Source organism: Oncorhynchus keta, chromosome 2 (assembly GCF_023373465.1).
Source record: "Oncorhynchus keta strain PuntledgeMale-10-30-2019 chromosome 2, Oket_V2, whole genome shotgun sequence".
NCBI lineage: Eukaryota > Metazoa > Chordata > Actinopteri > Salmoniformes > Salmonidae > Oncorhynchus > Oncorhynchus keta.
In genome coordinates this window covers 62,299,221-62,322,060 of record NC_068422.1, presented here as the reverse complement: position 1 = coordinate 62,322,060, position 22,840 = coordinate 62,299,221, and the positions used below count along the sequence as shown (strand labels likewise).

The 22,840-nt window shown below is 43.2% G+C and overlaps 1 protein-coding gene across 2 annotated transcripts in view; it reads right to left on the bottom strand.

Moving 5' to 3' along the window:
- Positions 1-22,840, bottom strand: part of LOC118358314 (T-cell immunomodulatory protein-like) — a 132,722-nt gene that overhangs the window by 67,099 nt on the left and 42,783 nt on the right. For both annotated transcript variants that reach the window (XM_035735977.1, XM_035735987.1), the window contains exon 10: positions 19,252-19,424. In XM_035735977.1, coding sequence (XP_035591870.1) covers positions 19,252-19,424 — 173 coding nt within the window. The remainder of the gene's footprint in view (positions 1-19,251; positions 19,425-22,840) is intronic.

The window sequence follows — 22,840 nt, the reverse complement described above, 5'->3', positions numbered from 1 at the left end:
GTTGGGATGGTGTTCTTTGGCTTGCAAGTCTCCCCCTTTTCACTCCAAACATAACAATAGTCATTATGGCCAAACAGTACTATTTTTGTTTCATCAGAGCAGAGGACATTTCTCCAAAAAGTACGATCTTTGTCCCCATGTGCAGTTTCAAAACGTACTCTGGCTTTTTTATGATGGTTTAGGAGCATTGGATTCTTTCTTGCTGAGCAGCCTTTCAGGTTATGTCGATATAGGACTCGTTTTACTGTGGATATAGATACTTTTGTACCTGTTTCCTCCAGCACCTTCACAAGGTCATTTGCTATAGTTCTGGGATTGATTTGCACTTTTCGCATCAAAGTACGTTTATCTCTAGGAGACAGAATGAGTCTCCTTCCTGAGTGGTATGACGGCTGTGTGGTCCCATGGTGTTTATACTTGCGTTCTATTGTTTGTACAGATGAGCGTGGTACTTTCAGGCGTTTCTCCCAAGGATGAACCAGACTTGTGGAGGTCTACAGTTTTTTTCTGAGGTCTTGGCTTGTCTTTTCTTTTCCCATGATGTCAAGGAAAGAGGCACTGAGTTTGAAGGTAGGCCTTGAAATACATCCACAGGTACACCTCCAATTTACTAAAATGAGGTCAATTAGCCTATCAAAAGCTTCTAAAGCCATGACATCATTTTCTGGAATTTCCCAAGCTGTTTAAAGGCACAGTCAACTTAGTGCATGTAAACTTCTGACCCACTGGAATTGTGATACAGTGAATTATAAGTGAAATAATCTATCTGTGAACAATTGTTGGAAAAATTACTTGTGTCATGCACAAAGTAGATGTCCTAACCGACTTGCCAAAACTATAATTTGTTCACAAGAAATTTGTGGAGTGGTTGAAAAAAACTAGGTTTAATGACTCCAACCTAAGTGTATGTAAATTTCCAACTTCACTAAATGTATGTTAGTCAAACATTTCACCCACACCTCCCAGCCACGTGAACGAGCGTCTGCATAGCCAAGAGCTAAAAGAGTCATTTGTTTACAGGAGCATACAACCCAACGTGGGTATTTGAAAGATTAACGAGGAGAACGATTCATCATAGGTAACCCTCAAAACTTGAGACATCTCTGGCATTGGGTTGTGTGACAAAACTGCACATTTTAGAGTGGTCTTTTATTGTCTCCAGCACAAGGTGCACTTGTGTGATGATCATGCTGTTTAATAATCAGCTTCTTGATATGCCACACCTGTCAAGTGAATATATTATCTTGGCAAAGTATAAATGCTCACTAACAGGGATGTGAACACATTTGAGTACAACATTTGAGAGAAATAAGCTTTTTGTGCGTATGGAACATTTCTGGGATCTTTTATTTCAGCTCATGAAACATGGGACCAACACTTTACATGTTGCGTTTATATTTTTGTTCAGTGTACATTTTCCAAACTACTTAAAATTAAAGCATGGGCTCTATGTGATCAACGTAGATGTGTTTTTATGGAAAATAATGAACGACGTGGAAAGTGTGTTCCTAGAAATGCTGCTAGAAATGTGTTAATTTGCGGGTAGAAATGTGTTCAACATCCACTGACGTAGCTAGCAAGTTTACTTCCAGTAGTTACCTTGGTAACCAAACAAGCAGACTTGCTAGTTTAGCTAACCAAACCATCACCAGTCCTAGCTTGCTGTTATGAAAATCGAATTCAACAATGACGTTTTTTCAATTTTCAATAGGGAAATAATGCACTCTAGAATGCCCTTCAAGCCAATCAGAAAAAAGTACTCAACAAAGCCATTGTATAACATAGCAAGAAGGCCCAAAGGGGTGTGGTATATGGCCAATATTCCACAGCTAAGCGTTGTTCTTAGACACAATGTGATCCCTGAGGTGCCTTACTGTATAAACTGTTTATTAAGGTAATTAGAACAGTAAACAAGTCATTTTGTGTCATCCCCGTGGCTTTCATCCAATCAGCATTCAGGGCTTGAATGACCTGGTTTATAACTCAAAATATAACTTTTTTGTAGAATATTACAGCCACTATTCCCATGCCTTCTACATATGAGCACTTGTGGCAGCATAGGCTACTATACACAGACAAGTAAAATAATTGTCACGCCCTGACCGTAGAGAGCGTTTTATGTCTCTATTTTGTTTTGGTCATGGTGTGATTTGGGTTGGCAGTTATGTTCTATGATTTTCTATTTCTATGGGTTTGGTTCTCAATCAGTGACAGCTGTCTATCGTTGTCTCTGATTGAGAACCGTGCTTAGGTACCCTTTTCCCCCACCTGTTTTGTGGGAAGTTAACTTTGACTTTGTTCAGGGCACATAGCCCAAAGCTTCGTGGTTTGGTTTTGTCAGTGTCATTTTTAATAAAAAGAAAATGTACGCTTACCATGCTGCACCTTGGTCCAGTCCTTCAGCCAGCCGTGACAATAATACAACTTAAATGATAATATTATGTTCTTTTGAAATACAATTGATTCGTTTTTTTAATGTTTCTAAAGAAATGCCTAAACAAAATAATTTTTCTTTGTGATGGTGTACAACACTTGAATTGTGGTGTTATGCATTTCAGGTAAAATAACAACCCATTGTTCATCTATCAGGACAAAATAGCTAGCAATAGCAAGATAGCTACATTTCAATGAATGTCATCTGTGTTTGACATGCGCCCAAGTTAATATAGTTGTTTCACAGTTGGTTTTGATATTTTAACCTGCGTGTCATGATCGTGTCTGGTGTGGATGGACAAAATCAACATAAGCACGAGGGTGCGGGGGGGCATGTCCCGTGTAGTCAGTATGTTACGGAAGCAAACAAACAAACAAACAAACGCCAACCCACCCAACCACATCCCAGCTAAATCACCCTATCTTTCCCACAGTGAGGGGATTGATAGGTGTTTGATGAGTGCTGATGCGTTGTGACATGATTGGCAGCTGAGAGAGTAATCGAGGCGACAGGAAAAGAACACACCTGCTGATCTGCAAGATGTGCATGATTCGATTCACCAGAAAGAGACGATTCACAGCTTCAAAAGCACTGCTGCTAGCTGTATTCAAAGTCTGTGTCTGTCTTCAGAGACAGCTGGAGATCAAAGACTTTCCAAACAACATTAGCCAGCTGAGACCACAGTGACTGCAACACACCTGTCATTCATCTCAAGAGACAAGCTGTAAGGTCAGAGAGTGGTCACACAGACCTAAAAAGTGACCGGGCCCGAATTGGTCATGGTTGTGGTTTCAGATGCATGGTCAAGTTCAACTACGTAAGCAACAATATACATAGACCATCACCAAAAGTTATGTTATAGAAACGCTTCTCTGACAGGTTTGTTTGATTCGAGCCCAGATGTTCACTTTGGGGCTGAACTGTTTGACAACCTGTCCTCTCCTGATATGACTTGAATCGACAAATAAATACAAATTAATTCTCCTCATCATGTACTTAATAAATAGTTAAATTCATTATGCTAATAGTATTGGACTTAATGTAATAATTATATATGTCCTAGTGTGTGGGGATGTACAGTAGGAGGGACAAACCATTGAATTATGTTACAAAATCAATAAGCCAGAATAAACCGACTTTGGCTTGAAAAGGTTTGGGGAGAACGCTGTGGACCATAAACCCTTGTCAACCCCCCTCCCCTTGTCCAAACATCTTCACCATAAATCAACATGTTACACCTCCCTTCGTCCCACTCCAGCCATTGAGCCCAACAGCCCAAACCGTTAATGCAGAACGTTAATTAATTTTCAAACTAAACGGATGGAGAGCGCCGGCTATTATCTCCGGGCTGAGCTGTGGCGGGGAGCGACTTTGATCTGCAAAAGCAGGGGGAATAGAAGAGGGGGAAAGAAAGAAAAACACTCAAGTTTTAATGGCTCTCCAGTGTGCTTAACGGACAGAGGGAGAGAGAGAGAAGCCATGTCATGGGAAAAACATATGCGATACTATCCAACGTGATCAATGTAAAGGGAAATCGCTACATCTGGGGATTCTTCACTGTCAATGTTTGTGTGCTCCTGGCTGCCGCTGGGCCGGTCCACTGTTCCCAAGGTAGAAGACTGGAGTAGAGCTCCTTCCTCGCCTACACAAACTGTGTTGATTTTATTATGACAAACATCCACTTAATTTGTGCAAAGACGGTAAGTGAGATGCCAACGTGCTGCACAGCAAGATACCTTCCTGATGAAAGAAGAGACTATTGATAAAAGTCGTCTTTTTTCCTCCATTAAGTCTACAGACATTACGGAAAATTGAATTATATGAATTAAGGAACAGCAGCAGATGGTGGTGAGCGACTGGCTAAACATAGATATACTTAGGGGACGCTAGCCAAAGAGTGTAGCCAATAGCAGAATCCGAAAGCCAAGCTGAGAATTGTATCAATTTCTTGAAAGAGGAAAAGGTCCACGGACCATGGACCCAGGGATGGTGGCGGTTGGCTGAAATGGAGCAGATGGCCCGGATGCTGTCCAGGGATACTGTAACTCATTTGGTTCCTGGCTTTCGGGACACGTTAAGAAAAGCAGATGAGACGTGTCAAGAGTGGTGGTGGGTTGGTCGTTGGCATTGCAATCTGTGTGTCTCATCAAACCCCTGCCCTGGGGAAGGTCACAGGTTAACATGGCAGCAGCTGCTGCTGCTTTTCAAGTATCAATCTCCTGGTAGCAAAGGCATGCTTCACTGTTGATTGTGATCACATGGCTCTTTAAAGCACACAACACACTGATCGGGAAGGAATCCCAGCAACATCTAATATTCAAGTGACACGCGCTGAGACCGACCGCAATGCTCATTTGTTTTTGATCGAATCTGAAAAAACTGTGCTGTACTCGGATTTGTGGTCTGGATAATTCCACAGCATTGATGAGGCCAGGGCTTGGTGCTAGTCTATTCATGCTCTGGTTTGGGAGAGAGTGGTTGTGTGTCATTATCCTCAGACAGAAGAGCTCGACAGTGAAGAGGGTTTATACACTAGCATGGCAGGTGGCAGAGTTACATTATGGCATATGTCCTCAAATCAACTGCCAATGTTCCCTCACTGTGAGCGAGGAATCTGGCAAACTCTCTCGTAAACTCACTGCCATTTTGTATGGAAGGAGTCAAGGGTGCAAGTGAGGGGAGAAAGAGACTGGGTAAAATGAATAAGAACAGAATGTAAGCAGAAAGAGTGAGAGACTGCCCCTGACTGAGTTTCTCCAGTCTAAGAACAGATGGTGAGAGAGAGGGAGAAAGTGAGTCACAAGGTTAGCCTTCAGCACAGACAAACAGGTAGTGACTCCAGGACAGAGACTGAGTTCAGACTGCAGGTGAACCAGTCTGAAAGGCCTGGGGCCAGTGACACACAGACAGCCCTCTCAGCCCAAGCTCCTGATTGAGTTCTGAGTGCACCTCACCTGGACTGAACCCCCTGCTGCTTCCCCTGAGTGTCTCTCAGCTCCATAAAACACCATTCACAGTTGATACAGATGCCGAGAAGAGGAGTGGAGTAAGGGGTAAGGGAGGGTTGGTGTGAAATGGGGATATAACAGCTCTCTCCTCCTCCTGAGACATATTCCTTTTAGAAATAAGTCGGACTCTGTTCCTCTCCCACTGAGAAAGACTGTCATTAGAAGTCATGCCCAAAATGAGCTGCTGGCATTTTTACATCGCCACATTAGTGAATTATATATAGTACTAGTCAAAAGTTTGGACACACCTACAGTACTCATTCAAGGGTTTTTCTTTATTTTTGACTATTATTTTCTACATTGTAGAATAAACTATGAAATAACACATACTGTATGGAATCACATAATAACTAAAAGAAAAGTGTTAAAATAAATAATTCATTTTAGATTCTTCAAAGTAGCCACCCTTTGCCTTGATGACAGCTTTAAACACTCTTGGCATTCCCTCAACCAGCTTCACCTGGAATGCTTTTCAAACTGTCTTGAAGGAGTTCCCATATACGCTGAGCACTTGTTGGCTGCTTTTCCTTCACTCTGTGGTCTAACTCATCCCAAACCATCTCAATTGGGTTGACGTCAGGTCATCTGATGCAGCACTCCATCACTCTCCTTCTTGGTCAAATAGGCCTTACACAGCCTGGATGTGTGTTGGGTCATTGTCCTGTTGAAAAACAAATTATAGTCCCACTAAGCACAAAGAAGATGGGATGGCGTATCGCTGCAGAATGCTGTTGTAGCCACGTTACAGGCCTTTAAGTGGGAGAACTTGCACAATTGGTGGCTGACTAAATACCCTATTTGATCGGAGCACCATGCACTTCCCTACTTTGTTGGTTTAAAACTGTATAAGGAGGACACAAGAGTGCAACACTTAAATAAATTAACTGTAAGAATGGAAAATACACTCAGCTGACATTCAGATTGCTCTTGACTGCTTCTGCTTTCAGAGACCACTGGATTAGTGGGTTTCTCCAGGATGCGCTGTGATAAAGATGAGGTGTTTTAACTGGTGCCCATTCTTCAGCGAAAGGATACCTCGCTGAAAGGGTCCCATTACACCGTCATCCATAGATCTCAGCATCCCGACCACTCAATCCGAACATATTGATTACCGACTGTCTGCAATAGCCTCTGAATGCCCAGAGTTATTATGTGCTTGGCAGCTGCTAAATTGGTCAACTGGGTGAAAACCTCTCTCCTGTTGGCATCTGTACAGGAAAGTAGGGCTACATCTGTGTGTTTGTGGAGTGTTGCAATGAACCACTCATCTGGCTTGGTTCATACAAGAACAAACAAAATGTGTGTCCATCTATGAAGAAAGGGAGACAATTTAGGAGAAAATCGTTTGAGAGTAGATTCTTATTCCCATCACTGGCAACTCCTCCCAAAAGCACATGGACACACAGACACATATTATGACCCACTGTATAAGGGCAAGACATTCACTCTTTCTCCTCCTAAACAAGCCATCAAATTTGTGCTGATGCTCTGGGGAAAAACATCACCTGAGACATCATGCTGTCATGACTGTTCTGTGAGGATCCAAACTGGTCGGATCAGGTTGGCAATGAAGAACTTCAACCAGACCACCTCTCACCCGCAGAGGGGGGGAGGAAGGAACTGGTGGGGATTAACAACTCACGTCCTGTTGTAAATAAAGAGAAGATTGAGGTCTCCCTCTCTAAATTCACCAAAGGAATGTGCCTTTGTTTCAAGAAACTGGAAAAATATTTCTAACATAGAACGTGCGGAATGGTGTCTCAAGAACACGAATGTTGTTTTGATGTAATTAAAAATGTTAGAAAGGAAATACTGTAACTTGGAAAGTATACCCACGACATGTGTGAAGTGTCCATCCTATGCGTTGTGCATGAAATATGAAAATGATGAATGTGTTTTTGTTAATATTACGACTTTTGTATTTTGAATTTCGCGCTCTGCAATTTCACCGGATGTTGTCGAGGTGGTGTGCTAGCGGCACGTCTAGTCCAACGAGGTTTTAAGAGAGGGGTGTGATTTTAGGAGCCATAAGAGATAATTGAGTGAGGTCAGAGAGCCTGTCAGCCTGACGGAACCGCCCTTTTGAACAAACTGTATAAAATGATGGGTTAAGAATGAACATATCAGTCCAGAAGAGCACGAAGCTGCAGCTGCATGTTTAAAGTGGTCTGAACTTTGAATCTCAACACGAAGTAGAACAAATAAACTCACCTCCCGGACAATCACTGGTATGGCTGATTAGCTGTCCTAAGTAAAGTATCTAGAAAAGCTCATTTAAGTGGGACCATTCTACTACTCTGCTCAAACCATCTTATTAAGCTACTCTCTTCATCCCACTGGGAACCATCGACACGGCTGGCTAGCCAATCTTCAAAAGAGGCATCTTCAGGAGCGAATGGAAGGAAAATCAACTCTGCAGTTCTGTTCAGGACTACACGACAAGTCACCAGATAACTACAAAGAAGAACAGTAGAAGACTTGTTGGAGCCATTTTTGGACAATCAGAGACTTAAAAGCGCGCTGCGAAAAGGCCCAACCCCCTTTCCAAGGCTGCCCTGTCCACCTAGAGAGATCCATGGCAAACCAAGGCATTTCACATAAATACATTAATGATTTTTTACTCCAAGTGGGCGGCGGTTCGTCTGCAAAGTATTGGATTACTGTAAGTGAGAGTAGTTTCTAAATGTACCAACGTTAAGTGTGTCTGTCCCTCTCTCTCTCACCCTCTCTATGTCTTTCGTAACAAGCAGCCATATTGTTGTCAGTCCACTCGGGAACTGTTAACGTTTTAAGTGTGTATTTTTATCCTGTGTTACCATTTAATTAGCTAGTACATGTAAATAAATAATTAAACCAATTTGTGTAGTACTGAATCATAAGTAAGGCTCATGTTTTTGCAGATGCAGGAGGTTACGACTGTTCAGAATGATGGTATGATACGAGGTTATGACTAATAAGTTGACTGTTTATAGATGTGATAGGTAAAGACCTTTAGAGTTAAATTAAGTTATTAAACAACCGCTCTCGTGGTTCCCCAGATCCTAATGAGTTAATTGTTTCATGATTCATTAAACCTATTTAGGTAATAAGATAAATAAGTCTTCAGATTAATGTTAGTCAAGTCACGACAATGCTGTCATTCAGACAGTCACAGTCCCACGAACTAAACCACTGAAACACTAGAGCACTACTCTATCCTCAGAGGTATAGAATCCATTCTGTTTGCGTTGAAGAGCTGTGTGAAATATACACCTACACTGACAATATAACCTACACTGACTGTACAAAACATTAAAAACACCTTCCTAATATTGAGTTGAACACCCCTCTTTTGCCCTCAGAATAGCCTCACTTGGTCAAGGCAAGGACTGGCCCATGTTGACTCCAATGCTTCCCACAGCTGTGTCAAGCTGGCTGGATGTCCTTTGGGTGGTGGACCATTCTTGATACACACAGGAAACTGAGTGGGCTGAGTCACTGATGTGGTCATCCTGTCTGGGTTGGCGCCCCCCCTTGGGTTGTGCCGTGGCGGAGATCTTTGTGGGCTATACTCAACCTTGTCTCAGGATGGTAAGTTGGTGGTTGAAGATGTCCCTCTAGTGGTGTGGGGGCTGTGCTTTGGCAAAGTGGGTGGGGTTATATCCTTCCTGTTTGGCCCTGTCCGGGGGTGTCATTGGATGGGGCCACAGTGTCTCCTGACCCCTCCTGTCTCAGCCTCCAGTATTTATGCTGCAGTAGTTTATGTGTCGGGGGGCTAGGGTCAGTTTGTTATATCTGGAGTACTTCTCCTGTCCTGTTCGGTGTCCTGTGTGAATTTAAGTGTGCTCTCTCTAATTCTCTCTTTCTTTCTCTCTCGGAGGACCTGAGCCCTAGGACCATGCCTCAGGACTACCTGACATGATGACACCTTGCTGTCCCCAGTCCACCTGGCCATGCTGCTGCTCCAGTTTCAACTGTTCTGCCTTATTATTATTGGACCATGCTGGTCATTTATGAACATTTGAACATCTTGGCCATGTTCTGTTATAATCTCCACCCGGCACAGCCAGAAGAGGACTGGCCACCCCACATAGACTGGTTCCTCTCTAGGTTTCTTCCTAGGTTTTGGCCTTTCTAGGGAGTTTTTCCTAGCCACCGTGCTTCTACACCTGCATTGCTTGCTGTTTGGGGTTTTAGGCTGGGTTTCTGTACAGCACTTTGAGATATCAGCTGATGTACGAAGGGCTATATAAATACATTTGATTTGATTTGTGTGAAAGTGTGACAAACCCAGCAGCATTGCAGTTCTTGACACACTCAAACCTGGCACCTAGTACCATACCCTGTTCAAAGGCACTTAAATCTTTGGTCTTATCTAAAGGCTTAAAAATCCTTTGTTAACCTGGCTCCTCACCTTCATCTACACTGATTGAAGTGGATATAACAGGTGACATCAATAAGGGATCACCTTATTTCACCTGGATTCACCTGGTTAGTCTATGTCAAGTTGTGTCAAACACATTCCACGGAGGTACGAGTGTCTACAGGTTTGAGTTTTTTCCTTTCAATTAAGACCTAGACAACCAGGTTGAGGGCAGTTCCTTACTAATTAGTGACTTTAATTCATCAATCAAGTTCAAGGGCGGAAAGAAAACCCGCAGACACTTGGCCCTCTGTGGAATGAGTTTGATACATGTGGTCTATGTCATAGAAAGAGATGTTCCTAATGTTTTGTACACTCAGTGTATGAGTTCAGTGAAGACTGTCGTGGAAAATTGCGAGATTATAATATAATCTTTCAAGCACTATAACATAATCTTTGTATTGCATTAGAATGGTTGTTTTATTCGACAGAATAGAATCTGTTGACTATTGTGTGTTCAGTGTTCCACTGAGGATGGGACTCTATGAGATAGCACTGAGAGGGGAGATTTACGATGTCTTTGGCCAATAAATCCTAAAGAGCATTCCAGATAGTGAGGTAATGTTTTTGTACTATGAAGTACCAGGAACGAGATTAGAACCTCTTCTTAGAGACCAAACTGAATGATAATTTATAGCGAATGCTATCTGGCTATGGGATACTCCTCTCTCAATTAAAAGTCTTTCTTTGTGAACAGTTCCTATTATCTGTGGTTTGACATGTCGACTAGGGGGTGGATCTTTGCTATAAAAGATCTCAGTTGCCATTATGTTGACCACTCAACTTTTCATTAGAGATACTGAAATGTTGAAAGTCAAATGCTATTGCAAAAGCTTAATTGTTATTAAAGGTTAAGTTTAAGTATAACTCTGACTGGTGTGTGGTTTGTAATCTCTCCTCATTTGGGAATACAGGAAATTGCCATGACAAGATCCAACATCATGATAATAAATTTGGGAATAGCATGAGGGAATATACGACAATGCGTGTGTGAGAGTGTGGACATGTTTTACTATTCTTGTAGTGAGTGCTATAAACAAACAAAAACATTTGACCAACTGGGGAAATTGTGTTAGTCCCCACGAGGTCAAATGCTATTCCTAAGGGGTTTAAGGTTAGAATTAGTGTTATAATTACGTTAAGGGTTAGTAGCTCGGGTTGGGTTAGGAGCTAGGATTAAGGTTTTTGGGTCAGGGAGTACAGGTTAGGGTTAGGTTAATGGTAAGGGAAAATAGGAATTTGAATGGGATTGAACTGTGTCCCCACAAGGTTAGCTGTACAAGACTGTGTGTATTTGTGTGCGTTTGGAAACAGTGGGTGAGAAAGTGAGTGACTTGTGTGTAGCCAGCAGAGCAGAAACCTCCATCTGGGAGAAGTGTGATGAAGTAATCAAGTGCATGTTGTATGATGCAGAGAAGCACAATCCATACTGCGGGCACAGTGGAAGAGCCCAAACTACCAATCTAACTCCCATTGAACCTGACACAAACAAACCATTGCATAAAGAAAACTGGTGTCCCTATAGTATGACAAACCATGTTACACTGAACAAAAATATAAATCGCAACATGCTAAAAAAAACATTCATGAGCAAGCCTTCATCAACTAGCCTCTGTACAATGTTATAGAATCAACTTGATCCCCCCCATGTCGTAGACGCTTGGACCTTCTTTTTGATTTAGTCAGTGGTATTGTTAACAAACACGCTCCCATAAAGAAAATCAGAATAAAAAACAGGTTCAGCCCCTGGATTGACTGTGATCTTGCAGAGTTACTCCACCTCAAGAATTGCATTTGGCAAAAGGCTCGGCACACGCATACTCAGGCTGACTGGCTCTCGTTCAGGATAATGAGAAATAAGTGCACTCAGGCTATCCAGAAGGCCAAAGTTAGTTACTTGATGGAGAAGTACTCTCTGTGTGGGTCTAGCCCCAACAAGCTCTGGAAAAAGGTTAAACGGTTAAAGACCTGTAGAATAAACCCTCCTCCTCACAGCTGCCCATGTCCCTTAAAGTTGATGATGTGGTTGTTACTGACAAGAAGCACATGGCTGAGCTCTTCAATCACCACTTCATTAAGTCAGGATTCCTATTTGACACAGCCATGCCTCCTTGCCCGTCCAACATTTCCTTATCTCCCACACCTTTAAATGTGACTATGCCCGATGCGTCTCCCTTTTTCCCCTGCCCCGCTACAAAGTTTCTTCCTGCAGGCGGTCACTGAGTCCGAGGTGCTAGAGGAGCTCCTGAACCTTGACCACATCTGGGTCAGATGGTTTAGACCCTTTCTTCTTTAAGGTTGCTGCCCCTATCATCGCCAAGCCGATCTCCAACCTTTTTAAACGTTCTCTCCTTTCTGGGGAGGTTCCCATTGCTTGGAAGCCAACCACGGTTCGTCCACTTTTTAAAGGGGGAGTGGAAGCTGATCCTAACTTTTATAGGACTATTTCTATTTTGCCCTGTTTATCAAAAGTGTTGAAAAAAACTTTTCAATAATCAACTGACTGGCTTTCTTGATGTCTATAGTATTCTCTCAGGTATACAATCTGTTTCCCGCTCAGGTTATGGATGTGTCACTGCAATCTTAAACGTCCTCAATGATGTCACCGTTGACCTTGATTCTAAGCAATATTGTGCTGCTATTTTTATTGACTTGATACAGTAGACCATTCCATTCTTGTGGGCCAGCTAAGTAGTATTGGTGTCTCTGAGGGGTATTTGGCCTGGTTTGCTAACTACCTCTCTCAAAGAGTCAGAAAATCAGAAAATCTTCTGTCTTAGCCACTGCCTGTCACCAAGGGAGTGCCTCAAGGCTCGATCCTAGGCCCCACACTCTTCTCAATTTACAGTAACAACATAGCTCAGGGAGTAGGAATCTCTCTCATCCATTTATATGCAGATGATACAGTCATACTGAGCTGGCCCCTCCCCTGATTTTGTGTTAAATGCTCTACAACAAAGCGTTCTTAGTGTTCAACAAGCTTTCTCTACCCATAACCTTGTTTTGAACTCCTCCAAAACAGAGGTCATATGGTTTGGAAAGAAGAATGACTGTCCTTCTCTCAGCACATATCAAAGCTGCAGGCTAAAGTTAAATCTAGACTTTGTTTCCTCTATTGTAATCGCCCCTCTTTCACCCCAGCTGCCAAACTAACCCTGATTCAGATGACCATCCTACCCATGCTAGATTACGGAGACATCATTTATAGATCAGAAGGTAAGGGTGCTTTTGAGCAGCTAGATGTTCTTTACAATTCAGCCATCAGATTTACCACCAATGCTCCTTAAAGGACACATCACTGCACTCCATACTCCTCTGTAAACTGGTCATCTCTGTGTACCCATCGCAAGATCCACTGGTTGATGCTTATTTATAAAACCCTCTTAGGCCTCACTCCGCCCTATCTGAGATATCTACTGCAGCCCTCATCCTCCACATACAACACCCTTTCTGCCAGTCATATTCTGTTAAAGGTCCCCAAAACACACATATCCCTGGGTCGCTCGTCTTTTCAGTTCGCTGCAGCTAGCGACTGGAACGAGCTGCAACAAACACTCAAACTGGACAGTTTTATCTCAATCTCTTCATTCAAAGACTCAATCATGGACACTCTTACTGACAGTTGTGGCTGCTGTATGTGATGTATTGTTGTCTCGTCCTTTGTGCTGTTGTCTGTGCCCAACAATGTTTGTACCATGTTTTGTGCTGCTACTATGTTGTGTTGCTACCATGTTGTTGTCATGTTGTGCTGCTACCATGCTGTTTTGTCATGTGTTGCTGCCTTGCTTTGTTGTGTTTTTAGGTCTCTCTTTATGTAGTGTTGTCTCTCTTGTCATGATGTGTGTTTTGTCATATATTTATATGTAATTAAAATAAATGTAAAAAAATCTTAATCCCAGCCTCCGTCCCCACAGGAGGCCTTTTGCCTTTTGGTAGGCCATCATTGTAAATAAGAATTTGTTCTTAACTGACTTGCCTAGTTAAATAAATACATGTAATGTGTTGGTCTCATGTTTCATGAGCTGAAATAAAAGATCCCCATACGCACAAAATATCTTATTTTCGCTAAAATGTTGTGCACACATTTTTGTTTAAAACTCTGTTAAGTGAGCATTTCTCCTTTGCCAAGATAATCCATCCACCTGACAGGTGTGGCATATCATCGAAAAACATAATGGAAACCTATTGTTCCTATGTAATTCCGCCTCCCAGATTGCAACTCCTATGGCTTCCACTACATGTCAACAGTCTTAATTCAAGGTTTCAGGCTTGTTTCTTGAAAAACTAGCAAGAATTTTGAGTTTCAGTGAAGAGAGCACCGGAACAATATTAGTCTTTCGACATGCGGTGAAGAGGACAAGTGCTTACTAATTTTACTTTCCTATTCACATACTACTACTATATTATAGTTTATTTACATTTTAGGATACCTGAGGATTATATAGAAAAGTTGTTTGACTTGTTTGGACGAAGTTTAGCGGTAGCCTTTTGGACTCCTTTGTCTGCAAGTGGATTACTGAAACCAATGGCACCAACTAAACTGACTTTTTGGGATATAAAGAAGGATTTTATCTAATAAAACAACCATTCATGTTGTAGCTGGGACTCTTGGGATTACAAACAGAGGAAGATTTTCAAAAGTAAATTATTTATTTAATCGCTATTTGTCATATTGTGAAGCCTGTGCTGGTTGAAAAATATGTTGATGTGGGGCGCCATCCTCAGACAATCACATGCTATGCTTTCGCTGTAAAGCCCATTGTAAACCGGACAACGCAGTTAGATGAACAAGAATTGAAGCTTTTAAATGATATCAAATACTTGTATGTTCATGAATGTTTAATATTACGATTATTTATTTGAATTGCGCGCCCTCCAATTTCAAATCAAATGAAATTTTATTTGTCACATACACATGGTTAGCAGATGTTAATGCGAGTGTAGCGAAATACTTGTGCTTCTAGTTCCGACAATGCAGTAATAACCAACAAGTAATCTAACTAACAATTCCTAAACTACTGTCTTATACACAGTGTAAGTGGATAAAGAATATGTACATAAGGATATATGAATGAGTGATGGTACAGAGCAGCATAGGCAAGATACAGTAGATGGTATCGAGTACAGTATATACATATGAGATGAGTATGTAAACAAAGTGGCATAGTTAAAGTGGCTAGTGATACATGTATTACATAAGGATGCAGTCGATGATATCGAGTACAGTATATACGTATGCATATGAGATGAATAATGTAGGGTAAGTAACATTATATAAGGTAGCATTGTTTAAAGTGGCTAGTGATATATTTGCATCATTCCCATTAATTCCCATTATTAAAGTGGCTGGAGTTGAGTCAGTGTCAGTGTGTTGGCAGCGGCCACTCAATGTTAGTGGTGGCTGTTTAACAGTCTGATGGCCTTGAGATAGAAGCTGTTTTTCAGTCTCTCGGTCCCAGCTTTGATGCACCTGTACTGACCTCGCCTTCTGGATGATAGCGGGGTGAACAGGCAGTGGCTCGGGTGGTTGATGTCCTTGATGATCTTTATGGCCTTCCTGTAACATCGGGTGGTGTAGGTGTCCTGGAGGGCAGGTAGTTTGCCCCTGGTGATGCGTTGTGCAGACCTCACTACCCTCTGGAGAGCCTTACGGTTGAGGGCGGAGCAGTTGCCGTACCAGGCGGTGATACAGCCCGCCAGGATGCTCTCGATTGTGCATCTGTAGAAGTTTGTGAGTGCTTTTGGTGACAAGCCGAATTTCTTCAGCCTCCTGAGGTTGAAGAGGCGCTGCTGCGCCTTCTTCACGATGCTGTCTGTGTGAGTGGACCAATTCAGTTTGTCTGTGATGTGTATGCCGAAGAACTTAAAACTTGCTACCCTCTCCACTACTGTTCCATCGATGTGGATAGGGGGTGTTCCCTCTGCTGTTTCCTGAAGTCCACAATCATCTCCTTAGTTTTGTTGACGTTGAGTGTGAGGTTATTTTCCTGACACCACACTCCGAGGGCCCTCACCTCCTCCCTGTAGGCCGTCTCGTCGTTGTTGGTAATCAAGCCTACCTACCACTGTTGTGTCGTCCGCAAACTTGATGATTGAGTTGGAGGCGTGCGTGGCCACGCAGTCGTGGGTGGACAGGGAGTACAGGAGAGGGCTCAGAACGCACCCTTGTGGGGCCCCAGTGTTGAGGATCAGAGGGGAGGAGATGTTGTTTCCTACCCTCACCACCTGGGGGCGGCCCGTCAGGAAGTCCAGTACCCAGTTGCACAGGGCGGGGTCGAGACCCAGGGTGACGAGCTTGGAGGGTACTATGGTGTTGAATGCCGAGCTGTAGTCAATGAACAGCATTCTCACATAGGTATTCCTCTTGTCCAGATGGATTAGGGCAGTGTGCAGTGTGGTTGCGATTGCATCGTCTGTGGACCTATTTGAGCGGTAAGCAAGGTGTCAGGTGTCCCGCTAGCGGGATGCCTATCCCTAAAAGCAGCATGATCATTACACAAGTGCATCTTGTGCTGGGGACAATAAAAGGCCACTCTAAAATGTGCAGTTTTGTGATAACACAATGGCACAGATGTCTCAAGTTGAGGGAGCGTGCAATTGGTATGCTGACTTCAAGAAGGTCCCCCAGAAATTTTGCCAGAGAATTTCATGTTAATTTCTCTACCAAAAGCCGCCTCCAACGTAGTTTTAGAGAATATGTCCAACCGGCCTCACAACCACACACCACATGTATGGCATTGTGTGGGCGAGCGGTTTGCTGAGTGCCCCATGGTGGCGGTGGGGTTATGGTATGGGCAGGCATAAGCTACGGACAAAGAACACAATTTCATTTTATGGATGGCAATTTGAATGCACAGAGATACCGTGATGAGAGCCTAAGGCCCATTGTTGTGCCATTCTTCCGCCGCCATCTCCTCATGTTTCAGCATGATAACGCAAGGCCCCATGTCGCAAGGATATGTACACGCTGAAAATTTCCCAGTTCTTCCATGACCTGCATACTTACCAGATATGTCACTAGTTGAACATGTTTGGGATGCACTGGATTTACGTGCACGACAGTGCATTCCGGTTCCCGCCAATATTCAGCAACTTTGCAGAGCCGTTGAAGAGGAGTGGGACAACATTCCACAGGCCACAATCAACAGCCGGATCAACTCTATGCAAAGGAGATGTGTTGCGCTGCATGAGGCAAATGGCTGTCACACCAGATACTGACTGGTTTTCTGATCCATGCACCTACCTTTTTTAAAAGATATCTGTGAGCAATAGATCTGTATTCCCAGTCATGTGAAATCCATAGATTAGGGCATCATGAATTTATTTAAATTTACTGATTTCCTTCTATGAACTGTAACTTGGTAAAATCCTCAAAACTGTTGCATGTTGCGTTTATATTTGACCTCTAAACTAATGAAGCAACAATGAATCTTCAACTGCTAAGTGCCTGAAATTCATATTTTTTGATTGACACCTCCTCAGACGAGTCAATAAAAGCCTGAGGCTGATGGCTCTGGCATAGAGTGTTGCTCATTAAATTAAAACATGATCATACTATTTGAAAAGGTCAAATGTCAATCTCTTTGGCAGGAAATAGGTTGGAGACTGCCGTGCTTAAACACTGCGTGCCATGGCGCCTCAAACGAGCCCCAGAGCAGCTATTACCATTCATCACAGCCACTCTGCAGGGACGAGACCGGCGCAACGTTTTCCCCTATTCCTCGTTACATAGGAACTTGTTTGTTTTGACTTCCAGTTCCCAACACGACACATTGATTGGTTCCCAGAAACAAAATGGCTTTTTGGGCTCATCTTAAAATTAAAATATACATTTATTTTGTAATGATAGGAAGTGTGTGGGCAGGCAGGACTTTCATCCATAACCCAGCTAGAAATAACAAGCGATTGGGAGCGAAAGAAGAGAAGAGAAGAAAAAGAGAGTGTGAGAACGAGAGAGTGGGAGGCACATTAAACTGGCCAAACATTTGGTAAGCAGAGTCAGTTCGAGCACAGAGTACACTCAGCCAATGAACACCAAATGCGGCACGAAACTGCAGACAATTACAAACTAACGTGAAGATGTATGAAAATGTAGGCTCGATCTACACAATGTCGCAAACACAGGCCATGACGGGGTCTTGGGATGAAACCGGACCATCTGTTTTGATGGTATTTTTTTACAGTACTACATACCATTAACATGGTTTGTAGTTACTGACAAGAGAATCCTTAATAATCGTCACCATCGTCAATCATCACAGCAATCTTCTGTCCATGTTCCTCATCTGGTTTTAAACTATCACCCTGGATTGGTCATGTATGATGGTTGGTACAGGGCTCAATATGTGATTCAATTCCATGGCTTAAGAGACATGGTCTTGGTGGGATTAGAATAGACCTCCCAGGATGAAGGTGACCCAAAGAAGAAGGAGTTAAGATGCCGGAGAGATACGACTGACCCTCCACCGGAAATTAAGGTTCACATGTTCAAGTATGTGTGTGTGTGTGTGTCTTTCACCAATGTCCCAGAAAATGTTCCACAGCTTCTTTACTTTGTCTTTGTCTATTATGAAGTCATACAGAAGGAAGAGAACAATCGGCATAAAAAGGCCTAGCTTGGGCCCTGTCCTGACTGATATCTTATCTCAATCTATGGGCTGCTGATAATCCACACATCCTCTTCCTGCTCTCTGTCCTCTCGGACCGTGCCACCTCATCCCAGGGTCAGGAGCGTTTTAAAGACTACTGCTGACTTTGGCTCTTATAGGTCATGTTCCCATGCTGAAGTGTGACCAGGGATTTTCACTTCATCACTGAACATTCATTCCTCTAATCTATTTAAATCTAAAGCCATTCAAGGTTAGAATGACATGTTTATATGGATATTGACACATAATATTGGCCTTCAACGTATAATCATACTGTCTGTAAACTAATCTAATGCAAAAAGCATTTTGGGTCACTGTGTATTTTTTTTATTTTACCTTTATTTAACCAGGCAAGTCAGTTAAGAACACATTCTTATTTTCAATGACGGCCTGGGAACAGTGGGTTAACTGCCTGTTCAGGGGCAGAACGACAGATTTGTACCTTGTCAGCTCGGGGGTTTGAACTCACAATCTTCCGGTTACTAGTCCAACGCTCTAACCACTAGGCTTGTTAGTTAGATTACTTGTTGGTTATTACTGCATTGTCGGAACTAGAAGCACAAGCATTTCGCTACACTCGCATTAACATCTGCTAACCATGTGTATGTGACAAATAAAATTTGATTTGATTTGAACATAAAACAGATAATTGAAAGTCGTGGAGATTACCAATGTATTCTTATCTAACAGAGTCTAATTTGACCTGGCATGAGACCTCTCCCCTAATACATTTTTCCTATGGGTCAGTGTGCCACTCACCTCCCGCTAGTATTGCGCAGGATGACCAGGGCGTCAGGGAAGCCGTCCATGTTGTAGTCTCCCAGGTGCAGAGCGATGGGGTTGTGGAGCTCCCCAGCAGGAAGGGTGGTCTGGGGGGGCACGAAGCCCCAGAGAGTCTCCCTCCTCTGGAAATCGGTCAGGACTGGCACCCACTGCAACCGGAGAGAAAACAACGATGCTGGTTCAGCTCATTGATGATATACTACACCGGAATGAGACTCGGAAAGAAAAGAATATGAAACAACATGGACTATTATTAACTGCTGGTGTATTTAGCAGAAATGACATCGCGGTGAGAGCGGGGCTCAGAAGGGTTGCTGAATCATCGCCAAGTCAAAAGATAGAAATAAGTGCTAGGAAAGAGGGAATTTCTTCCCTCCTGTTCCCAGCAATAAAACTGTCATTTTCCATCAGAACATATTTTGGATTTGAAAAGAGCTGCAGAAATTAGATATATCACTGTGAAAGCTACTGTGAATGTATGGCCCATCCTTGACCTCCCTTGATTATACAGTACCATGATAAATATTGCAGTGAAAGAGAGATATATGTACACACACACACACACACACACACACACACACACACACACACACACACACACACACACACACACACACACACACACACACACACACACACACACACACACACACACACACACACACACACACACACACACACACACACACACACACAGCTCTATCAACACATATTCCACCCCTGACAGCTCGACTGAGTAGTCAATAAACCCTGGGAGCCTATTTCTCTCTGACAGTGACTGATGTTCATCATAATAGAATGTGAATGTACAAAAATCATACTTACTAACTACTGTGGGTAAATTTCACATGAAATCATATTTACAAAAACGTACGCACTCACGACTGTAAGTCGCTAAGGGTAAGAGCGCCTGCTAAATGACTAAAATGTAAATATTGAATTAGTCACTGAACACGTAACGAATAGTGAATCAAATCCAAGGACGATTCCGCAATAGAGTGTCCACTGCTAAAAATGGCAAGTCTCACAGAGCGACATCCTCAGATACCATCATTAGTAACCGTTTTCTGAATGGACGGATGTGAATACGAGAACTACACAAAGAGCTTTAAAAAGAGAGGTCAGCGGAGATAGGAGCTATTCTTTATGCAGCTGAACGCCTCTCTGTTTTCCCCTCGTCTCCACAAGGCCCACCTATTATTGGAAAGCGCTGGGGAGGCAGGAATGCAGATGCCATGGGTTTAAATATTCATGAATGTTAAACAGGAAAAGCCAGGTGCATCTCTGCACATTGTATCCGCCAGAGGAAGTGCCACGAGGGTAGCGGTAATGGCTGCTAATATGGCTGTTCTCCCTCTCTGAATACATAAACACAGTCAACATATTGACAGATGGAGAAAAGAGCAGCAGGAAGAGAGAGTCGAGGTCATAAGAAAGTGTCTCGGAGGAAAGTGTATAGTCCTGTGTGAGTATTTATAGGGGATAGACCTCGGCGCTGTATCAGTACCACATAGGCTCTGATGTATAACCCTGTTGATTTGGCGCCGCTACAAGATAGGGCAAGGGAAGACGGTGTGATACGTACAGCTGCACTAGGAGGGAATGCGTTAGGGATGAGGGACGCGTGGGAGAGGCAAGTGTTTTTGTCTGGACAGTGTGGGTGAAACAATTGTGAGTATGTGTATGAGCTATGTACAATTTGTGCAGGGTGAAATGGCATCTCCATCTTAGGGCTCTTGGCCGGAAAGCCTGTCATACAATCCCACCCAGGTGGTTAAAGTCCCAGTGAGACGAGCTCAGACCCATGTCTGGTCGGGGAGTTAAAAAAATTGAGTGATGCGTCATTGGCTGCAGAGGTTGATTGGCCGCTTCCCTGTCACAGGGACTGCCGAAAACGATAACTTTAAATAAATGTGAAAGGTTATGACAACTTGACAACTTCCTTCAAGTGATATTAACATGACGACAAATGACAACTTCAATGACGACAAATGACAACTTCCTTCAAGTGATATTAACATGACGGGTCATGACGAAGTTGAATGATCATTCAGCTTGCGTGTGATTAATACTGACTGGTTTTAATGAGGGTTTCATGATTGGCTATGATGATCTAAATACAGTAGAAGTTATGACTGAAACAGACATGTAAATAAGTCCTAATGATTTGTTTTGGCCAGGTTACGTAGAAATTGGGGTATGAAACCTAAAATGGTGTATTTTAGCTAATTAGTATGCGGTAACAAACGCTGCACCGTTAAATGGATCTGCAGAGCCCACGCACGCACATCCACAGTGTCTCACTTCTAGAAGTGCTCCCAAAAGCACTCTGAAAGCACAACACATTTTTAGAGCTTAACTGCCACTTAGCAACAAACAAACAGAAACTATGCTAATGGAAACTTGGGATGAAGCTCACCTTGGACACAGCAGTGCACAGATAACCTTGCGTCACTCAATTGTGCCACAAAATGGATTACGCTGGGTCACTGGCGAGTGGATCCTCAAACGTTGAGTCTGATAATAAAAAGAGGAACTTCTCTGCATCTTGGCGAGGAGTGCTGCTTCACCGTCAGCTCTACTCACAGCTGGTCTACACCGGGGAGCAGAAGTCTATCATCAGCATTGTGCTGACTGAAGATTTACTAGGTTACTTAGACCTCAACAATGTCCACTGTACATGCAAATCCTCCCCATTGATTCATCGACATACTTATGAGAGGGGTGATGGAGAAAGAAATGCAGAGAGAGAGCAAGCGAGAGAGACAGAGAGCGAAGACTAAGAGTACATTGACTAAAGGGATTTCAGACACTTTTTCAATGGAAGACATCCAGACAAAGTTTATAAATAACCGTAAGGAGCTGCCAGGCAGCCTGAGTGCCAGCTGGTCAGTCGTACTGTGAGGCAGTGGGTGACTCCAGGAGTTGAACAAACCCAAACCATCCCTACCAGACTAACATACTTTCCTGCACAACAATCCCACTAGATTGTCGAAGACACATCAGCACATCATATTCCAGGCCTGCGGCTTGATGAGTCCTGCTTTCTGTTTCCTTTCTAATGCCAATTTTAGGAGGGAGAGAGAAGAGAAGAGAGGAGAAGGAGGGGAAGAGAAGGAGAGGATGTGTTCAGAATACCAACAGGAGGACTGACTGAGCCTCCCAGTGGCAAGGCAGTCTTCTGAGCTGAAGCCTGCTGTAACTATTCCAGAGCTGCCTACAGAGGCGTGACTGACTGGGGGGGAATAGGGAGGGGTGGCGGGTTGCTGGTCCTGGATTTGACAGAAGTGCGTCCATTGTCCCAGTGTCTTTACAGAGATCTCTCTCTCTGCCATTTTGCCGTAGGTCTGATCCCTCCTGGAAGAGAAAGTAGATTTATGCTGCATGTCGGAGGGAAGGGAGGGGCAGTGCTCCTCTGACGGATGGAGACAATCATCCTTCATTACCCTGCTGGATTATGGCTCCATCTCCATTCACATGAGTCAGTCTCTAGGCCTCCGCTTCAGTGTCTCAGGTTTGTGCATTGACACACAGAGGAGCCAGTGCCTAGTTGCACATGGTGTGT